General features: G+C 41.8%; 1 protein-coding gene across 1 annotated transcript; it reads right to left on the reverse strand.

Moving 5' to 3' along the window:
* Nucleotides 1–468: 468 nt before the first annotated feature.
* On the reverse strand, nt 469–18,947 carry LOC139349887 (integrin beta-3-like). The gene is made up of 15 exons (XM_070990927.1): nt 18,787–18,947; nt 18,202–18,287; nt 17,253–17,457; nt 16,826–17,078; nt 14,704–14,866; nt 14,304–14,465; nt 14,049–14,144; nt 13,023–13,112; nt 12,322–12,456; nt 10,232–10,676; nt 5,542–5,764; nt 5,356–5,456; nt 4,509–4,628; nt 1,697–1,863; nt 469–1,197 (listed from the first exon to the last, which is right to left on the reverse strand). The coding sequence occupies exons 1-15, from the start codon at nt 18,851–18,853 to the stop codon at nt 1,129–1,131; spliced, it is 2,382 nt and encodes a 793-aa protein (XP_070847028.1). The 5' UTR covers nt 18,854–18,947; the 3' UTR covers nt 469–1,128.
* Between the last annotated feature and the right edge of the window lie 3,362 nt (nt 18,948–22,309).

The raw sequence follows: 22,309 nt of genomic DNA on the forward strand, positions 1-22,309 counted from the left end.
ATAACAGCTTATTAAAGACAGCAATGTCACCGTTGACTGTTGACACAATGCGTACTGCAGGAAACCACAACAATGGTTGTCTGTCTTGGTGTATTCTTTGATAAAATGGATTTTCAGTCATTTAGAAAAGATTCACATTTGTTTTGTTGTATCAAAAACTAACAATGCTCCCTAAAATGTCATGAATTTGTAATCAGAAGTCCTCAGCTCTGATATCTTTAATCATCCATTGTGAAATAAAGCTCCTCGTTTATTTTACATTATGCATCAGTCAGTCCTTTGTCTCTCACGTTTCAAAACTGGACACTTTTAGGTGGTTGCAAAGTTCAGCTCATTAAAAAAACAAAAAAAACTAAAATATGACATTTTATTTGTCATATTTTATGGGGAAAAACATTCGACACATAGGGGAAAACATACGCAAGAAACTACACATCAGTTTTCAGTAAATCAACAGTTTACTCCAAAACACATCCCACCTCCAGCACGTCACTTGACGGGTTCGTAGGCAGTTTATCTTGCCACAGTCACACTGAGTACCGCAAACAGGAAATCCCAACATTGTGATCAGGAAACAGCTTTTTTAAAAAATTTATTTTATCTTCCCTTTCGTTCTTCCACTCGGCTCAAAGATTAGTTCACCCAAGTCATGTTTTTATATATTTTCCACGTGGTGCCCAGTCATTTGCCTCTGAAACAGATATTCAAAGTAATCTACAGATCTTGCTGCCAGTAGTTTTCTTTTGATCGTATTTTCCACCATAGGTAAAAAAAATTAGTACAGCAAGGTCTGTGGGTTATCCAGACAACTAGTTCTTGGACTCTGCAGATATCTCAATATATAATATGTTTTAATGTGTTTTTTGGGATTTGGGTAAACCAGCACATCACAAGAGTTCTTTGTCAATCACACAAAGTCAATATCTTACTTATCAGTGTAGAATACACGGGTGTTTATAACAAATCCCTGATAAAAAAAAGTGTCCTCAGAATCATTTCTACATATTTACAAACACAAATAATTACTCATTATTGTCTTGTGACAGTAGAGGCCTGCACATGATTCTGCGCCTTCCGAAGCAAAAGTCCATGAATTCATCCGTCATTCTTCACCCTCGTTCAGTAGCATCAGTCTTTTCCTCTGTATGTGATGTTCGTGAAGGTAGACGTGGCTCCTTTGTAGAGAGGATTGTGTCCCTGTTCGGCAAATGCAAGTAAAGAGACATAAGTTAATGTGAGTTTCAGACACAAAATAAATCAGGAATTCCTGGAAATTGTATTTTAGACACAGGTATTAAATTGAATGTGCTTTCACCTTCGTTACTCAGTGAGCACCTTAAACCTACTGTGATTCTTTGTGGTTTCAGGCCTATGGGATCTGGGTGGCTTTACTACCAGTAAAGGCTAATTAGCGTTAGCTGATTTCAACCCAGCCCTTCCGCTGGCTGCCTTTATTCTGCTGGGAGTAACAGCACGCCACAAAAACATTAAAAAAACATCTTCAGAAAACAAGAGCGACAGGCTGCGTGTGTGGCCTGTTTGTGTGTGTGTGTGTGTGTGAAGGTGTAGGCACCACTGAGCATGTGTGCGCCATGAGTCCGACTCTGTGCCTTGATTTCTGGCTTGAGCATAGTTTTCAAATACAGCCCATCGGAGCATTTGCACGCACGTGCCGCCTCGTGCTACGTTCACTGACCGTGTCCCACTTGGCACGAGCGCGTTCTTCCTCAAATTTGGCAAACTCCCGCCTGTCGTGGATGGTGACCAGCAGTTTCCAGATAAGCAGAGCCGCCAAGCCAAGGAACAAGATCGCTCCTGCCACCGACAGAAGCACCACCAAAATGTCTGGACCCTTGGGGCAGTCTGGATGGAGGGAGGAAGAGATAAAGGAAGGAGTAACGTGCACACAGAGGAAGATAAGCTAGGAGAAAGGCCAGAGGAAGTCTGGTTTCATAATGCTGTTTCCTCCTTGTCTCCTCCTTCACACACATGGATTTGATGTTGCAACTGACTCTTTTGCTAAATGCCAGGACTTTTCAGAGTCAGAAGACACTGTCATGCTGGTAATATGGCTGTGGTAAGGTCCATTCTGGCATAAATACAGGTGTTTTCTTAAGGTTATCAGATTTGTGAAGTGATGGAGTGCAGCATGGTGAACAGAATTTGGACTTTTGGATACCAATGAGCAGAGAGGAGGATGGGCTGAAGTGGAAAATAGTAACCTCGCACAGCCAGGCCAGGCCACAAATCTCCCGTCCCTCAATGCGGTCTGGCAAAACTCAATAGGAATTTGATTTCAAGTAGGCTGTGTAATAGATGACTGACAGTTCGCTCTCTTCAACGGGCCATTAACATGAAGCCTTCCTACACCAGACTGGAATAACACGATTTGTTGTGCCCTCCCTCATCATTTTTCCCGTCATTAGCTGTTCCGGAAAACCTTCTCCTACATGAACCGCCAAATATGTTTCTGAATACACTTGAAGGGAGTAATAGGCCATGCACTTTCTGAATCACTCTCTCTCTAAAGTCTACTTTAAATAGTTGTTTTCAGAAGTTTTCAAGAGGAAGAAAGTCACGTCATCATCTCAAGTGTCTCATAAGTTCGGTTTGGCCTCTAGTGTCCAGGCTGAACTGAATCTCAACCGATGCTTTCTAAACTGAAATCTTGTTGCAAAAACTTACAATGAACAATTGGGTTAACCATAGTTGTCTGTGGTTTGAAGTGGGTGGGAGTCAGTTGGAAACATTGGGTGTCACACACTTTGGTATGAGCCATTCTTGAGTGAAAATGTGATTATAGTTATTAGATCAAACCCTCACCCACAGCACCAGTGAAGAAGATTAGCTGACTATTAAGCTCTTAATAAATAAAAACAATTGTTTTTTTCTAAATTAAAAAACCTCCAAATTGCAATAACTGTTTTTTTTGGCCTCTTGGGCGCAGCAGAAACAAGCTGTAGACACTTATTATCAGCTATACCTCAAACTTGTTAGCAAACGGTTGCCTTTTTATATATCCAGCAGACACTGAGCAGCATTAACATTAATTTGGAGGCATTTCTCTGATATACCTGATATTCACTCTCCTTTTTAGTTCTGTTTTTGGTCTCCACCAACTCCTGAGTGAAATATCTAGCTCTTAAGCAACACCAACAACCCGTTGTGTCAGGCCCCTGTTGTTAATAGATAAGAGGAGTTATAATCCTCTTATCATGTGCTTGCATTCACACACATAGGAGTTGGGTAACAGTGCAACCAAGGTGAACTTTTACAGGCGACATCAAAGCTTTGCTCCTCTTCCTCTTCTCAGTACTACTTCTCGTCAATTTCCTGCTCCTCAACTGACCCTTTTGATCCCTATAGCTGCTACCATTACAGCTTAAATATAGATCATGTCAGGCTGGAGCTGCAAGAGCGTTTCTGCAACATCATTTATTAACTTCTAAATGAGAAAAATGTAGTCCACTTTGACTGTTTCAAATCTTCCCATCCTGTCTTCTCTTTCACAGCTTCATGTTTCCCTTTTAAAGATGTTCTCTATCCCTTTATTTTGCTTACTTAGACTCCTCTCTCCCTCTCCTACTTTCCTCTCAAGGATCTGTAGAGTCAGCGGGTTCCAGGAGGACATGGGCAGCAGTTTACGACCCTCTTTCACACGGCGGGGCGCACCGTGTTCAAGGCAAATTCTGGTGTGCTTCTCTGCTACCCAGTTGTGCCTAAATTAAACACACACATTCATTAAAGGCAGACCCAGGGACAGACTTTCTCTGCGGGCACTGGTGGTCATTAAAGGCCGTTTTACCGCCCCACACTCTTTCTATTTGGCTTCTTAACAAGCAGATGAAGGGCATGCAGCAGGGAAGTGACAACTTGTTCGTGGGTGAAGGAAAAACACACTGATTTCACAAGACGAGGAAGTTTGCTAGAAATAATATAGGCTGGTGATGCATTTGTGGTCGTAGATTTTTCCTTGTCATCTGTTCAGTGCTTGCATTTATGTTCGATCTGTCTTCATGTCTTCCCTCATCTCGTCCACATATAATCATAACTATATTTTTATAAATGAACTGTTTATTATGAGGTATTGCCTTTTTTGGCCACTTGGGGCAGCAGAACAACCTGTAAACACAACACTGATATACTGTATAAAATGGTTACAGCTAAAATGTTAGCAAATAATTGAATAATAATTCATTTGGAGATATGCAAGTTCCTTTTAGCTGTTATATTTGAGTCCTCCACTGTAAACACTGATGTTGTTTATCAGAACTTCTCTTGTTGAAGAAAAGCCTGAAAAACGAGGTTCATGCGAGCAGAAAGAGGCATGAAAACCCAAAACAATGAGCTAAACGACACTGAAACTATGTGAGTTTGTCACTAAGAGCAACCCCTCTCACACTGCACGTAGTGATTTAATCTGTTATTGAAGTCTAAATTACTGATTAGTGCAGCTTTAAATATTTTTTTATTAGCTCAGGTATTCATTTAGGATGGATCTCTCTTACCTGGCTCTTTGACGACAAACAGGATGGACTTGCCACTGGCATCCTCATAGTACTGGAAACGCTCCACGCAATCATCCTCATCTTTGTAAGTGCAGTTCACAGCGTTTGTATCGTGGAGCACTGCATGAAAAAATAAGAAAATATGTTTTCTCAGACAGTCAATACATGTATCTCTTGTTTTTGGTTTGATGGATACCGCCACAGTCCACAGTATCACTTGAGAGGCATTTTGGGCTGATAAACATTCACTTTTTAAAAGAAAGTGAAACTATCACCTTCATCAGTGGTTAATAAATCAATTTACTACAACAGTTAAAAGCCACTACTAAGAATAACCTTTGAGTTGCCAGATTGTGAAAAGCCTCTCTGGTTGGTGTTTATCCTCCTCCAGCATGATGATACTCCCTTTAACGAGCTTTAAAATGCGGCTATTTGACTTTTGACACAGGAAATCACACATCCTTCATCTTACAAATGAAAAGTTACATTTATAGCAATAAACACACCATTGCTTGACTCTATACGCTCAGGGATTTTGCTGCTATAGTGGAACTTGTTATGTCCACTAACTTATGGTGGCTAAAGTCACCTTGTGTTAGTAAACAGTGGTGGATGTTGCCATGTAATTACTGAGTCAGTTTGCTGACTTTTTAACTTGTCATGCTACAGTTAGCATGTACCATCATCCTGTAATTGGCACAGGTTGACACAGTTGCTGTTCAGGAATAGATACACTGGATTGGATGGATGGCTTTTCTATGGGGTACCAACATGCCATTATTTATTTTTAATTATTACAAAGTGTGCTGTTTTTCTGTTTGGAGCATTTCTCAGCTGAGTGTCTCACCTAATTCATCCACAAGCACAATCTCGTCCTTGCAGATTCGAGAGCAGGTGTTGTCCTCAAACAGTTTGCCCCTCTTGAAGTGCTTACACTCCACACACTCCCTTTAAGAACAAAGACATCAATCAAACAGACCATTTAAAATCTTTTTCTGGACTCTACATGTGACGGCTGTGTGTGCAGGCTCACTTCTTCATGGTGCAGGCGTCAGGGCAGGTGGGGCACTTGTCACATGTGGCCCCATAGGCACCTGGCTGGGTGCACTCACAGGCCCCGCACACACACTGGCCCCTGCCACTGCACAGCAGACCCAGGTTGGACATGCAGGTGTCAGTACGTCTGGAGCAGTTACAGTTCTCACCCTGCCAGTCCGGCGCACACTGACAGAAGCCACAGTTACAGACGCCATGGCCTGGGAGGGAAGAAGGACAGAGGGGGCGAGAAAACAACAATGATCTGTTCAGCAGGCTCACAATTAGCTTAGCTCTTGGCTTTCTTGATGTTATATCACACTCAAGTATTCAATTCAGGCTGGCATTGTTCATGACTGGATGGATGTGGGATCTTGACTTTTTTTCTGCACAGCGTTAGCATGTGGCGACGGACCCACCAAACTTTTGTTTGTTGAGCTGAAGAGGTTTGACAGAGCTACTGTAACTTTGTTTACTGGTATAATTTCCACAGACAGAAGGGTGGTACACGAAGAAAACAGCAAAATAGGAAGTGAATAAACAATAAAGGAGGGCAATGTGACCGAGTGAAATTCCGTGTGTAAACGAGGGTGTGGCGGGAGTTGGGAAAGAGGGAGGAAAAGGCTGGAGTGCTTAGTGGTTGACATGATTGTAATTTCAATTGTTGTTTGAAACAAGCTAAGTTTGGCAGGCTAATATGAATTCGTATTTGGTAACACAATAAGCAAGTGTGAGCAGTTTTCCCTCAAGCAGCTTGCTTGTAGATTTTCATCTCACACCACACTTTCTTTCACAGTCATGTGTATCATGTGTATGCCTTTTTCTAACTCGTCATCAAAGCTATATGATGTTTACGCATTTTATCCAAACAGTCAATGTTTTACAGCTTCATCAGTCAATATAATCTAAATATCAGGCAGCGTTTTACATACATTTTCCCCAAAATTCAGCCTGGCGCATTGGGGGTATCTTTGGAAATTTGGGGAATTTAAAATAGAGTTCTGTGGGTTTGAACAATGTTTGGCTGGTCAGCATGAGTTTGTAATGACTGGCCACTGCTTGTTAAGTTGTTATGAGTGAATTTACCACAAGCCTGTGTCATACTTTTCTGTATTTTCCTGCTGCCATGCCATCTCTAAAATCTCTGAAAAGAAATCGCTCTCTGTCTTGAGGAATATCGACTATCTTTGGTTTTCCCTTAAACTCTTAAACATTCAGCATGCTGGCTAAAATCAAGCTAGCATTACATGGTACCAGGTTTCAGTCCAAACATTAGCTGTATTCACACTTCTTCCAAACATTCCAAGTAAAAATTTACAAGATGAAAAATAAGTGTTATGTCTCACTGAGACACTTTGTAGCTCTGGAAGTCTGGAGTTCTTGGCTTTTGAGCTCAAACACTGGAAAGCAGAAGTGGTTAGTCATGCTTCTGCAACTGTTAGAGACCAAAAAGCCATTTCATTGTGTGCCCTGTGGTGTCTGGAGGGCTTTTATTTTAGGCTACATGATTCAGTGTGTGTGTTGGTGAATTTGTGTGCATTGGTTTGTTGTTATTCCGTGGATCTATGTGTGATGTGTGCGGGTACATGCCAATAAGAGAGTGACAATGCAGAAAACATTGTGGCCTATTGCTGCAAAACAATGCCCAGATAAACAATGTGACAGGAAGCTGCTCGGAGCAGCCTGACGGGATAAAAGATGGACCACGAACAAACCGCCATTACCACTTGACCACAGGACCGCTGGCTTTTAATTAGACCATCTGTGGGGGAAGAACATAAGACGATGGCCCTCACACTGAATAAGGTATTTCAAGACAACAGCAGACTATGTTTTACACACACCAGCACACAGAACATTTCCCACTTGGCCCTTTTCTTACCAAACATGGGTTTATTTTTAGCCTCATTACACCACGCTAGCCAATGAGTAAGCTTAAAGGTATTTTCATGTTAATCTATGGGCTTTGGGGAATACGGCAAAACATTTCTGTGAGAGCAGCAGGGAGGGGGTTGAGTGATATATGAGATCTGATGGAGTGATGCTCAAGGCTAGAGAGCAGCCAGTGCCAAAAACTGGCTTTATGCAATTAAAGATGCTCAATTACATTAAAAAGTGAGCAAGCTCTGAGTCAATTTTGTCCTTTTCTTCCTGTCTTGTCTTTGTGTCTCCTGTCCTCCTCTGACATCTTATCAGAATAGTTCAACATTTAGAACTAAGTACACTTGGTTAGATGAACATACAATGTGTGTTCCTTATGCATGGATGCACTTTGGAGGTGATTAGCTTAGCTAGCATGAAGCCTTGCTTTCTTTGAAGTTGTCATTTTTACATTTCTGTTTGTGTGTAGATGAAAACAAAGGAGATGTAGTGTGTTCATAAGTTGGTTTTTGGAGGTGTTGACAGCATTATGTGTGACCTTTGGACAGAGCTAGCTGTTTCCCTCTGCTTCCAGTCTTTAAGCTAAGCTAAGCTAGCTCCATACTTACTCCTGCATACATGCAAAGTGTGCTGAACCTAAATTAGCTTCTTTTGTTGTGTATTTGGAATTGTTCATTAGGCTACTTAAACAAACAGTGTACGTCTCCTTTAAAAGTGTTAATTTTGTTGATGTTGGATTTTAAAGACGCATTAACTGCCATTGATGGTAGCTTTGCAGGCATGCTGGCAGCAGTTTGTGGACACTGTAGTTCTTTTTGCTGAGTAGCAGATATTGTAGCTGTCAGAGAGCCCCAATATTTCCAACCACAACTCAAGAGGCTGACGTGGACAGTTTTCTACACTTGTACTGCTCATAATTAGGGTCTGAGTGATATGACATGACTGGATGATATGAAAGTGGTGAATCATTTCCAATTTATCCAACTGTCCCTTTTGATTTTTCTACTAACTTTGACTCCAGAACTGTTGTGAAAGATGCTGAATCTGAGGACAAGTAATCCCCTTGATCTTCTGCTTTGGTAGACTTATAAATATCTAACTTCTGTCAGTGCTGAGAGCAAATTAACTTCTATTAGAAAAAGACTGAAAGCATGGTTATGTATGGTCCAACACCTATTTTACACATCTGATCTCAGACTGAAAAGTTGCTCATAAGATCTCAATTACAGCCATCCTCAGGGTAACATCATGTGTTTTGACTTGATGACATACTGTCTCTTTTAAAACACTACAAGAAGAGGAGGATCACAAGCCTCTGAGTTAAAGCTCTTAACTATTACAAAACACACACTCATTCCCAGTGTTTGAAGATCTCAACCACAACAGAGAACCATTCAGAAACATGAGAATCCCCTCTGACCGGAGAAAGCTACCGTCAAACTTGAAAAAGCTTTCTTTGTGCGTGAATCCTGTTGAACTCGGTGGAACAAAAGTTTGGCCTGGCCGACACAAACATACAACCTGAGCTTACACTCACACTCGCTGCACACAGCGCCCCGTATGTTTATTGTGAATGGAGCCCATGTCCTGGGCAGAGGGGAGAGTTGTTATTGTATGTAATTCTTCCCAGATGAGGTGGGTGGCAAGTCATCGCAAGTGCGGTGAAGGGGACTGCTAACCCAGATGGCAAAGTTACATACGTTCTCTGAAATGTCACCACAGACACACAATGTTTCATCATTTCAAGCTCATAACCATTTAATCAAATCCATATTACGTGGTGCGTGATGTGAGAATAATGTTAAAGGAATAGTTTAACACTGGCTCTTGCTATGAGTTAGATGAGATTTTAGCTTGAGGTTATCTTAGCTTAGCTTAGCATATAAAACTGTAAAGGAGGAAATTGCTATGTTTGGGACTGTTGACTGTCGGATTCTTGGCTGGGTGCAGTATCTTCCTGGAGCCTCTGCGGTTTGCGTAGCTGGCAACCGCACACTGATGATAACACTCCAGGAAGTCACTGCGTCCGGTCAAAAATTAGTCCGCTGTTAACCACAATGTGTCATTTTCACACTTCAGCTTTTGTGCAAATTAAACAAACAAGATATTATGTTTTAATTGGGGCACTTTAGAGGTTGGTACCTGGCTTTTAGCACTTTTGGGCTAAGCACCTCTTATCAAACACAGCATGGAAGTGAAACCGCATATTCCCCAAAATCTTCCAATATTCCTCTAAAAAGTCAGTTTCCTCTTCTGTTTTCTAACCAAATCAACAGAAATACATTTAATAAATAATGATTTAAATTATATCAAATTAAGAGAAGTGGCAAATATTCACATTTGAGAAGCTGTAACCCATGAAAGTCTGCCATGTTTGCTTGCTAAATTGTTTAATGATTAATATATCATCAAAATGTCATAAATGATTAATCGATTCGTCTTGCCTGACGGTCTTGCTTTTGATAATTTGAGCCATTTTGTAAAAACAAAAAAACAAAAAACAAACAAAAAAAAATTCTCTTGTTCTAGCTTCTCTAATGTGAGGACTTTGGTGGTTTTTATACAACTGTAAACCGAACATCTGGTTTAGATTGCTGGTTGGACAAAGCAACGTTTTAAGACGTCACCTTGGACTCAGTGGCAGATTAATCAATAATGAAAATAATCATCAGTTGCCGGGTTAGTTGACAATCTGTAATCTATTAATCATCTTGCTCTTTCAGCCCCGCTCCATCTTTAGACGCTCATGCAAATTAATTACACAAGAAGTTTGAACATCTTTCTCATGTTAGCTCTTAAGCTCTTACCTGAGCACAGTTCCCCTTTGTAGCGCAGGCAGTTGAAGTCGTCACACTCGCACAGCTTTCCCCACACCTTTCCAAAGTCACTGCTGTGGCACACACACTGGCCGCACACACAGTCTCCGCGCCCGCTGCAGATGGCAGACTGAGGCCCTCCAGAGCCTGCGGGTCCGCTGCAGCGGTCCTGCTCTGTGGGGTTATAGTCGCCCTCTGCACACTCGCAGTGTGGCCCTAAGCGCCCCGGGTGGCACAGGCACATGCCGCACTCATAGGTGCCGTTGCCGTGGTTACATTTGGGACTATTGGGCTGGGCTTTGGTCTGGCACTTGCAGTCGCACTCAAAGGTGACGGTGATGGAGAGGGAGTCCTTGAAGCCCACAGGTTTAATGATGAAGCTTTTCTTCTTTTGTTTGGGGCAACCGCGAGCTCTGGCCTCCACGCTGAAGGAGACCTGGATGAGAGGACGGACTTTAAATTATAATATGTCAAATTTTGGTTCAAAGATGTTTAAAGCCCTGCCTTTCTTAATGTTTTTCATTATTATTTATTATTTTGTTTCTGCTAAGTTAATAAGAAAATGCAGCTTGTCTTAGTTTGTGGAAAAAACTTGGATTCAGAAGGAGTACAGATGTATTTCTATGTTTAAAAAGCAGCGTATGTGTAAGAATGTTTCCTGTCTTGACATTTTGTGAGTTTATTTTCTTTATTTATTAGACTAATAAACACTCGCTCACACACATCTCCCAGCTGAAACAACGCCCAGCATTACTATATACACACTCTTACACATACACACTGTAAAACCGATCAAGCTTCTGTAACACCCTTGTGCTGATTACATAACATGTGACAGCACTTAAATGGTTCAGTTGATGTTCATTTAATAATGTCTCAGTTGTGAGTGTTGTGTCATCGCTGTCGGTTCAAACTGCACAAAGACGTGACACGGGGAATGCCTCCATGTGTACTTGTTCAAAGTAATTGTTCATTCAGCATTGCATCCAGATCTGGTGAATGTCCAAAAGTGGGCAGTTACTACATCTGGAGACAAAGCCATATATGGCAAAAATACGGGGAGCTGAGGCTGAGAGAAACAAGTGAGTGGAGGCCAAAAAAATGTCACCTGGAGTGAGGAGAGAACGGGGAAAAGAGCCAAAGAAGCTGTGATAAAGAAAAAATGTGAATAAAGGAATGAGGAGAACTCAGAAGCAGATGATTTTGCTCTAAATGGAGCTGGCAGAAGAAGCTTAGAAAGACAAGAAAACTTGAGCTAAGAAAGACAAAATCAGAGACAATACTCTTTTCCATCATCTGCTCTTTGACACCAAGAGGAAATGGGGAAAATCCTATTTTAAAGATACGATAGCAGCAAGAAGGGAAATGGAAAGAGGCCAGAAAGGTGGAAAATAGTATATGGAACTAACATGTTATTTTTGCAATCAAGACATTATTATGGCCATTGGTCCCTTGGTATTTTTAATCCCTAGAGAGGCTGAGGGTGAAAAAGTTGGCAGGAGAGCTGATAATATTGTTGTCTTGCAATACAATCTGAAACCATACTGTGTAAATACAGTAACCCATTTAGCTTATTGTGTCCTTAAACCTAATTTTCTTTAAAAAAAAGAAAAAAAAAAGCACAGCATTTGCTCAGTGGAATGGCATTATTGTACCTATTTTCATTTTCTTTATACTTGCGCAGCAATCTGCCTTATCCAAACTTGATAATATTTTCAAGAAGATTCCTGTGACAAAGAAACTACGCTGGGGACAATACAATCAATTATCAATTACAATTATCTCATCAATGTTTTTTACCTTATGACAGGAAAATAATAACAAGAGGTTTTTTGCCATGTATCTCTGTTAGAATAAGGAGTAAGAGTGAACACAGTGAAACAAGTGTGGGGGTGATATTAACACCATTAAATATGGACACAACTGTCTCACAGCCAGTTCACAAAATTGGTTTCTGGTCCTTGGACAATAGTAATAGCACATAAATTAATAATTTTTTCAAAACAATTTTGCCTTTGTTGCATGAAATACTAGATTTTTTTAGGATCAAAAGCCAACAAAAAGGGGGGACATGGACTGACCGTGTCTCCTATCTTGAGGCCAGAGCAGGATTTGAGGCCGGGGATGAGCTCTCCATTCAGACAGGTGGCGTTGAAGGATAAGGAGAGCTCCTCCGGGACGCCTTGAAGCTCCAGCTCCACCTTGGAACGGATTTTCTGGCAACAGCAATGAAGGAAAACAGTCGAAGAGACATACACATGGAGGGATGAGCATATAGACTTTTATCAAAGGGCCAAAATCACATGTCAGGTTTCCACATGCTCAGCTGATCAGTCAGTTAAAATCTGATGTCAAAATTGGTCACACCGCCGACTGTCAGCGTGCATGACACTTAATTTCCCACTCTAATTGCATGTAAACGTACAGGTTAATTTATTTCGGTTGTCCAGACACATCAGGGCACACATAAACACACAAGCTGGTCTGCAAGTAATAGAGTTAGAGACAGGATTTAAGCTAAAATGAGTCTTCAGCTCATTCACCTGTTTCCTGCATAATAAACAATGAAACACAGCCAGGACTCTCCTTCATTTGGTCAGTTTCGCACATCAACCACTGTGGAATTTCTACTAAGACTTTGGCTCGACTGTGTGTGTGACTCAGACGCTGTGGGTGTGTGTCAGCAAACACTTGTCATCCCCTGAAACACTGTCTAGTCAGAGGTGTGTGTGTGTGTGTGTGTGTGTGTGTGTGTGTGTTTGTGTGTGTGTGTAACACATACAGCGTAGGCCTTCAGGATGAGCTGAATAACATTGCCCGAGTCGTTGGACAGTGTTCCTACTGTGGTGCCAGGAATCAGCTCGCTGTAGTTCTACAAGACAGAGAGACAGACAGGCTGGAGGACTCATTCTACAAAGTCAGGGAAACGCTTTATAAATCATTAATAATGACTAATGTCTCATTAATTACTAATATATATCAAGTACAGCCCTCAGCACAAGCTAAATATTGCAAAACGTGGTTAAAATGTCACATAATGCCTCTTTGAGCTGGTCAAAAATATAAAACCTGTTCATGCCACATAAACAAATAATTATGAATTAATTATAATTATTACATTGTTTGTCAATACAACGTTTTACCACAGATTACATAATTAGTTCCAGATGATATGATAATAGATTTTATGATATAATTTTTTTTCCTTCATTACCCAGTTAAAACCAACAGTTAATGACAGGAAAAGTCCAAAAAGTGAAGCTTACAATAGATACTCTGACCATTAGGTCATACTGGTTTCATGGTATGAGATAGTTGTGAGAGTTGTACCCAACATTAAATGCCATATGGTATGCAAATAATTGTGTGGAAACACCCTAAAAAAGCAGAAGTGTGTCACACTCTAACTCATGTTCTCGACCTGTTTTTCCTTTATTAACAATGACAGTTTCTACAGTCTCTAATTCTCTCATATTCCTGCCAGTATTCCCCTTAACAGTTAGCTGGAACAGTGTTTATAGTTTGGGAAAAACTGGGTTTGTGTCTTGCTGAGTCTGAACTGTGTATAATAATGATTAATTGGAGTTTGCATTCTTCCAATGCAGGATCCAAGAATCTCTGTTTGAAACCAATGAGGTTTGGAGGACTAAAACGCTGCAGTATGTTCAAGACGAGATGATTACTGACTGGGATTTGTCACGTTCTCAGTTTCAGCTGAAGAACATTTGCTTGATTTGCTTTTTTGCCAACAGAGCTCAAACTGAATAAAAAGCTGAATGTGTTCGGAGTGAAGCGCTGAGCTCCTGACCTGGTAGAGAGGAACCACGGGGTTGGTGACAGCAAAGATGAGGTTGATGTTATTCTCCGACATCTTCTCTGTGATCAGAGCTAAAGATGGGTAATCCTGTGAGGCCAAATGAGATAGTGCCGTTAGCAACATGCTAACATAAAAAGTGAATTGTTCCTTTTATTTCAACAAAGTCTTTCATTGTCTTTGTTTATCTCTCATGCTGTTACTGTCTACTGTCTGTGCACCAAAGACACCCTTACAGTATACACTAACCATGGTGGTAGACATGCTGTACATATTATCAGAGTTGAGGTGGCACTGCCCATCGTTGGGCTGCACGATTCCAGCCAGGCGACCATCCAGAGCCACGTGAGTCTTAGCATCCGAGGTGAAGATCAGAAGGTGGGACGCACCGGGGCGCCAACCGATCTGCTCCTAGTTCCCATCGTAACAGTGAGAGGAAGGACGGTCAGACAATCCATTCAGAGTTTAAAGGCAAAGCTCTTTCTGATTAACTTAAACACTGATTTGAATTGTATCATTTAGCTCTTCTTCTGGAAATGCAGAGATGTTTATGTGTGTTTGTGACAGAAGACAGAAACACTGTCAAACAAAATCAGACTGTGATTGTGTGCATGTGTGATGTGTGCACACATGCAGTCTGGCTCTCCACCTTGCACACAGCAGCCTGGATGATGGCATCAAAGCCTCCCTCGGGGGCATCTCGGTTCCTGGACACCATCTGCTTCTTCACTTCCTCTGTGAAGCGGCCCACCTCCTCCGTCAGGGACAGAACGTGTTTGTAGCCAAACTGGGGCAGGCAGGTGGTGTTAATGCTGTCAATGAAGCAGACATAAGCTGATCAAGGTTCATCTGATGACCTGTTGATATGCTACTGTTTAAAATGTTCAACTGTTAGATGAAAATTATCAGGTTAATTGGGTTTATGTCTTTAAAAATGTATTTCAGTCTAAAAACATCTACAATAATTTTAGAATTATGTATTTTCCAGCTTAGTTTTGTGGCTATTTTGAATTTTTTTAATGTGTGAATTAACCTGCAGCCCCGGTGACATGTTGACATGACATCTCATTTTACTGTATTTTACTGAGTTGTTCTTCCTGCTGTGACACAGAACAAGCCTGAGAGTCTACAGCCACACCAGCACCTCTGTGAGGATGCACAGCAGCACTTTGAACCAAATGCTAGAGTCATCCTGCTAACATGTTAACAATCACAATGCTATCATGCTGCTGTTAGGTGTAATTATTTCAGGCGATCCATCCAATAGTGATGGAGACATTTTACTCAACACCTCAAATGTCAACCTCATGGTGGCGCCAGAGGAAGAGTGAGAGGAACACCAGGAAGTTATTGGGATTCATCCTCTGGGCACCACGAACACCTGTCCAAAATTCAGCAGATGTTGAGATACTTTAGAATAGAACAAAGAGGTGGATCAATGACCAGAGCAGTTCATCAGTAACTTCCTTGTTCTGAACAGCTGTTAGTTTCCCAGATGTTACACTGGGTTAAAAATGGCTCTCCTGCACTGCCGGTGGCGCCCTGTTTCTGTCTGTATTGTACCCTTCCAGCCTGAAACTCTCCCCTTGTCTTATCTTTTATCCAGACATTCCTGGAGGCTGGATCTCTGCAGACTGCATGTAAGCGGGAAAGGAAAAGACCCCGAGAGACCTTAAACCACCAAGTCAACATCTTTGGGAGCGTTTGGGTGGGGTTACGGCAGTTTGCATTGGGACGCTTGTATTCTGCGGGCAGATTACCAGCGGCTGATTCAGCGCAGCTGACCAAGCACCGGGGAGCCACTGTAAGCCTTTAACAAGTGCTGTGACTCTGAGCCTGCTTGCATTTTTACTGTGCAATGCTGTGTTTAATGGTGTCCTCACAAAAATGACATCATGTGCATAATGAAGCTACTTCCCACATGCAGACACAAACAACCGCTGAAATCAACACCAGTAGGAAGGTATCAGGAATGTAAAACATTGTTAGAATGCAGCCACTAAAATACACTTTCCATTACAAAGAGGTCTGGATTGAGTTTAGGTACTTATTTACAGACGTGGAAGCAGGTTAAGGAGGCTAACCTTGAAGTTCTTGTCGTCATTAAGTGTGAGTAACTCTTTTTGGGAGAGCTCCACGTTTTGGGAGCATGCTTAGTTGCGTTCTTTCTGTGAAGGCGATGAGAAGACCTCTCTTACATGTGTATGTTAAATATGACAGTATTTTAGCATAAAGATTGGAAATAGATGGAAGCAGCTCGTCTTGCTCTGTCTAAAGGTCACAAACTGTGCCTACACGCACCACTAAAGCTCAGTCATTAACATGTTTGTCCCGTTTGCTTAATCCACACAAAAGCTGAAGTGTAAAAACAACATTTTGTGGTTTTGCATTATGCTCAGCCAAGCTGACCGTCTCCTGGCTGTAATTTAACAAACAGTTCCCAAAATGTCAAACTATTCCTTTTAAAAGAGCTAACTTATTAAGACATATGATTATCCTTTGACACAGGAAATTACACTTAAAGTATTTGCTAATTATCATACAAATTGTTGCTTTGTCGCTTCAGTTTGACAATACTTTTATCCCATCTGGATTAAACCACATCAGCATTAACTGTACTAATAATGGCAGTATCATTTACATTATTGGCCACATTATTGGCCAATATGGTTGAATAACATGCTGTTGATAAAATCACTGTAAGGGGACAGCATGACATCAATCTACAATGGTGTAAATACTGTATGGAGCCAGTAGCACTCTTCTTTTACCTGTAGCAGGGGTTCTTCACAGCCTCTTTTGGGGAGATGTACATGTAAGGCGAGAGCGGCTTGTCCACAAAAGCCCCGAAGCCCATGCGGAGGTTGCTGGTGGTGCGGTTCATGGCCTCGGCCAGCCCTTTGCCCAGTGTCCTCAGGCGGAAGAGGTCATCATTCATGGAGTAGGAGAGATCCATGAGGTAGTACAGATCCACAGGGTAGTCCTCTACCTGACGCACCTTCACCGTGAAGCGCTTAGCATCATCTGGAAAATGGGATACAGAAATGAGTAGCTTTACTTGATGTTATTGGTTTGGCTCTCTTCATTATTAGATGATGATTTCAGCAACAAACAAGAGGCCATGTTGACCCAGCCTGGGATAAACAACACAGAGAAAACGACCTGACACAAACCACAAACTCAGAGGGTAGACCCCACCTGGCCTGAGGGTGATGTGTAATTTCTGGGGCTTGATCTGAGTGACGTCTTGCGTGGCCCCAGCTGCCTTGTTGCTGAGGGGCCGGTCCTCGATCACCTGCAGTTTGCTGCTTGGAGACTCCAGAGCTGACGGAGCACAGCCCGCTGCCACCAGGTTACTCTTCAGATCGCAGCGGGAGGAAGTGGCAACCCCCTGGCCGAAGTCCTGACAGGAGAGGCACGGCGTTTTAGACAGAAAAACAGCTTCCAGCAGTCTCCTGGCTGGTGGAAGCTGGTGGCACTTCAGTTTGTTAGAAAATGCAGAGAAATATTTGAATTTACAGAATCCCCATCTGTTACAAGGCTGTGTTGAGAGAGGAGGGCATATTGGATTCATTTGAAGGCTAAATTGCAGCTGAGATGAAAATGCCCAGATATGACCCAGAACGTCATGCTTTCTATTTAAAAAAAAAATCCCCTGGAATGACTTCTCTCCAACAAACAGTGGACTTAGAGGCAAATAAATGAATATGTCCTGAGCACCGCCTGATAGTTCAACCAGTGCGTCTGAACATGAAGAAGTCTCAGCAGTAAACGAGAGCGCTCAGGCTGAAGTCATCCTGGGAAAATTTTACACTTGAGTGAAAGGTTGAGCATGTTGACTCCCAGAGTTTTACAATATTGAATCATTACGCTCATTAGTTTGAACCAGAAAATATGACTACATCCTGATGTAGTCACACAAGGTCATGCGCTGTGTCTGAAGTGCCAGGAACCAAACCCAAACAGAATGCACAGAGTACACGGAGCAAAGGGTAGATTTGGCTTTAAAAAGGCGAATTCATTCACACCTGGACCATCTACATTCATTCTTCTCAACCAGATTACTTGGCTGATTGGGGATCTGTACCACCCTGCGCCTGACAGAAAGCTCATTGCCTAAATGAAGTGAAGTGGAAAAAGAACCCACCTCCTGGAAGCACCACGCACAGCTGGGGTGCACAGCCAGACACTGCTTGCATGTGCTGGCCCCTCTGGAGGTGCACACGTTTGAACCTGGAACCAAGGGTTAGGGTTAGAGTTATTTCTCCAAAAGTACAGTAGTTAAAATCTATTGTTAATGTTCACCTTATAACTCCTTGATAATAATAACTTTGGATGAAGACATCAGAGCAAAAAGATGAAGACTAAGGAGAACAAGATCTAAATACAGAGTTAGGTTTGACTATTTTGGCCCCATCTGAGAAGTTTCAGGTGTTCGATATATACTTAAAACTTTTTGCATAGACATGATGCTTCCTTGCGCATTCCCTCACTGTCATAATTGTCTAAATTATTCCTCAAATGCAAGACAATCCTTGCCAGTTATTGAAAAATACCGCAAACTGAACATGCTACCAGGACAGGCATGTTGAGAACATCATTTTAAAGTCTTAGTGGAGCTGAAAACTTGCCTCAAGAATGCAGAAAATGCATCATGAGTCTTACTCGGCAACATACTCTGGGCTACCCGGGCCAAACATGAAAACAGCAGAAGAAAAAAATTTCAATTTACCGCAAGCTCCTGTTATTCCAACAACGATCAGGATCCATAAAGTCCTCTGCGCCGGGAGAGCACCCATCCTGGTGCGGGCTCTCTGTGAGGACGGAGCCTGCCAACGAGCTCTGAGTTACGCACAAGCAGAGAAGAAAAACTTTCCTCATCTGAATTCAACTCCAAATAGAGTCAAACGTCCTAAAGCCACCCCCTGCTCCGCATCCACAGCTCTGATTATCATACTATTAAACGGAGTGGGCGGGAGGAGCGCAGCATCCAAAGCTGTGAGGTGCTGTTTTGTGTGGAGGGCAGATATGAACACACATGTGACTCAAAAGAGCAGCTGGCGTGTTGTTCTGTGCTCTGTTTAAAAGTCTGTTTTACTGATAATCGCATGGGATGTGATACAACATATCATAAAAATATCGATGTAAGCACATTTTTAATTGAAATAGAAAAAACTGATTCTGGAAAAATTAATGCACACAGGGAAAAACTAGATAATATTGACTGAAACACTGAATTAAAGTATTGCACGATGCAAATAAACAGGAGAATTAATAAAGTCCACATTAACTGTATTCAAGTCTGTGCTAGGTTTGCATTGGTGTACACTGCCCACTAGTGGACGTAAGCTGTAAAGACCAGGGCCACCAACACTCCTTTAGCTGCAGGGTGCAGCAGAAAAAAAAGCCTTTTTCTTACATTAATGCAACAAATGATGGAATAATGACTCAGAAATGTGTTGAAACGTGTAACTTGGCCTAATATTCAAACAGTTCAAGAGTTCAACAAAATTGTTAAGGTTGCTCTCATTAAATATACATCTGGTTGTTGTTTGTAATTAAATGGGTGCTTTTGGAAGCGCACAGGCTCTTTGTTGGCCAAAGTCTGACACAATTTCTCTTATTTCTTTCTGCTGGTGGTTCAGATACTTTACTTAAGTAAAAGTAGAAATTTAACAACAGTAAAATACTCTAATATATCTCATCAAAATCTTAATTATTATCAGAAAAATGTCCTTAAATCATGAAAAGTCAAATTATTCATTATGCAGAACGGCTTTATGTTATATATGCATTAATATGTAAACAGCACTTCAATGTTGTAGAGGGTTAAAGTGGAGATAATTTATCTATTATATACTGTTGTACTGTTAATGTAAAAAAATGCATCATGTTTTTCAAATGAACAAACAATATTGTACATAAAATCTTAATCTATAGTGCAACTGGTGCATATACTTCCCAAACAAATGCAGTCCAATAAAAGTGCAATCATTCACCCTGAAATGTAGTGGAGTAGGGCATAATAGTACAATAAAACTGTGAATGTACTTAGTAACTACAGTGAAGTTTTTTAATTGGCAGAAATGTTGCCTCAAGCAAATGTAGAGTCATCAAAGTGGCCGCCGTACACTTTCCTGTTGGCAATTTTTTAAATTCACAATTTGATGACCACAGTCGGCCTAATTCCACCTCTTTGCCTTGAAGAACGGCACGTCTGATTCATGCACATTCCAGTTTTGGTGACATGAACCCTTCAACCAGGTTGAAAACTTTTTTGTTTATGCAGAGTACAAGCCATATTTTCCTTAAAATAAGTACTAGCCTGAATCACAATGGCTTAGCTCCACAGGTGTCTGATTCTATAGGTTTATGTGTGATAACTGATAAATGATAGTTTTTAGAAGGATGCTATCTGCAGTCACCCAGCATAACTCGGCTTTATGGCTGTAGTACCATTTACATCCACCAGATGTCACTTTCCTACAACATGTGGCCTCTTGAGCCTTTGGAAGAATAAAAAGATGCATCTGTGTGTGTGGATCATATAATGCTTAAGTTTGACTCATTTAATATTTTTTCCCCTTTCTTGTTAAGGATGATTATGAACGCTGAAGCCTATTGGCTGCCTTTTGCACGAGGCTGCTGCAGAGAAAACACATGTAAAAGTGGTTGAGATTGTTAGCAAGCAGTGAAACATTTTGGACATGAGAACAGGGTGATATAACAGATTCCTGCACAGCTCTCCAGGTTAAATAGAAAACATCATTAACCTTCAGCATTCCCATCTGGTTACACTGTCGCCCAAGGTTAAAATGCAATGCTAAATTCTTTGACGTATGCATGGTGTTTTGACTCCAAGGGTCTGAACTTGTCCTCAGATGTTTTCAACAATTCAGGGTTAGGGTTATTGGAGTTTTTGCTCAGCAATCATGTTGCATTTGCATCTTGCTGGGATTGTTTTGTTGAATTGAAGGTTGCAGCTGAGTCCCGTTGGCATGGCATGGAGATATGAATGGGGTTGGCGAGTGGAGTGGAGCCTTGAGGCGCACCAGATGTAAACAATGAAGCAGAAGACACACGATCACCAGCAGAGACAATGAGGACGGGTCCAGAGCGGTCCCAATTTACTTGAGCTTGTCAGTTACAAGGGCACTGATGGAAAATGTTCGAAGCCCAGTTTCAGCTTTGCATATGAAGCTGGACTTTGTCTTTTTCTCAGTGTGTGTCTGCATCTCTGTTCTTCTCTTCTCCTGCTTTCTTCTCCATCTTCGTCAGTTGCTCTTCCCGTCTTGTACCTGTTTTTTTTAACATTTCTCCTTCCTCTTGAGCCTTCTCTTGCTCAATTTTCCATCTGCAACTTTCTCTTGCTTCACGTTTGCCTTCCCTTCTCTCTCTTTTGAAACTTCCACAAGCAGTTGCACAACATTCAGCGAGGGAAAAGCTCCTCTTTTCTCCAGCAGGTTTGATTGACAGTACCCCTTGCGCACTCTGCAGTAAGAGTGTGTGTGTGTGTGTGTGAGAGAGAGAGAGAGAGAGAGAGAGAGAGCGAGAGAAAGTGTTTGTGGGGGGTGCATGTGTCTTGGCATCAACCTGTGTCTTTTAGAAGTTTAATTGCAGCATTTGGTCTTTCTTCTCGGGGCCATAAGCGCATGTGTGTGTGCACACGTTTTCCTAAGAGTGTGTGTGTGTGTGTGTGTGTGTGTGTGTGTGTGTGTGTGTGTGTGTTTGTATACGTGTGTGTATATGAATGCTGCTTCAAGGAAACAGAGCAAAAAAACCAGTCCAAAGGTTGCGAAAGAGCTCTCACACTGATTCATCAGAGGAGTGCAGGCACACGTGCATGCACACACACATGCACGCACACACACACACAGACACACACACAAACACACACACACACAGGGGTTGTGTGTTGACTTAAGAGTTAATGAATGGATGATTGAGGGCTGCAGGGGTTGGGGAGCGCAGTGCCGTGGAAACAACCCCTCTTTCCCAGGAAGGGAGTATAGAACAAGAGTTACAGACAAAGACAGGGATAGAAAACAAGCGTCTCAGAGACAGAGTGAAATTCAGACTGTGTGCGCAGGGAGCCGAGGGGCCTGTGGGGCGAACTACTTGAAGCAGAAGTATTCTAAGCGGCAATAAAGCAAGTAGCATGTACTTGACAAGGACCCAAAGGGAAAGAGAGAGGGAGCGAAGCAGCTGTTGGAGGAGGAGAGTGAGACAAAGAAGGAGCAGGGGGCTGTCCTTAC

The sequence above is a fragment of the Chaetodon trifascialis genome, chromosome 21 (assembly GCF_039877785.1).
Source record: "Chaetodon trifascialis isolate fChaTrf1 chromosome 21, fChaTrf1.hap1, whole genome shotgun sequence".
Classification (NCBI taxonomy): domain Eukaryota; kingdom Metazoa; phylum Chordata; class Actinopteri; order Chaetodontiformes; family Chaetodontidae; genus Chaetodon; species Chaetodon trifascialis.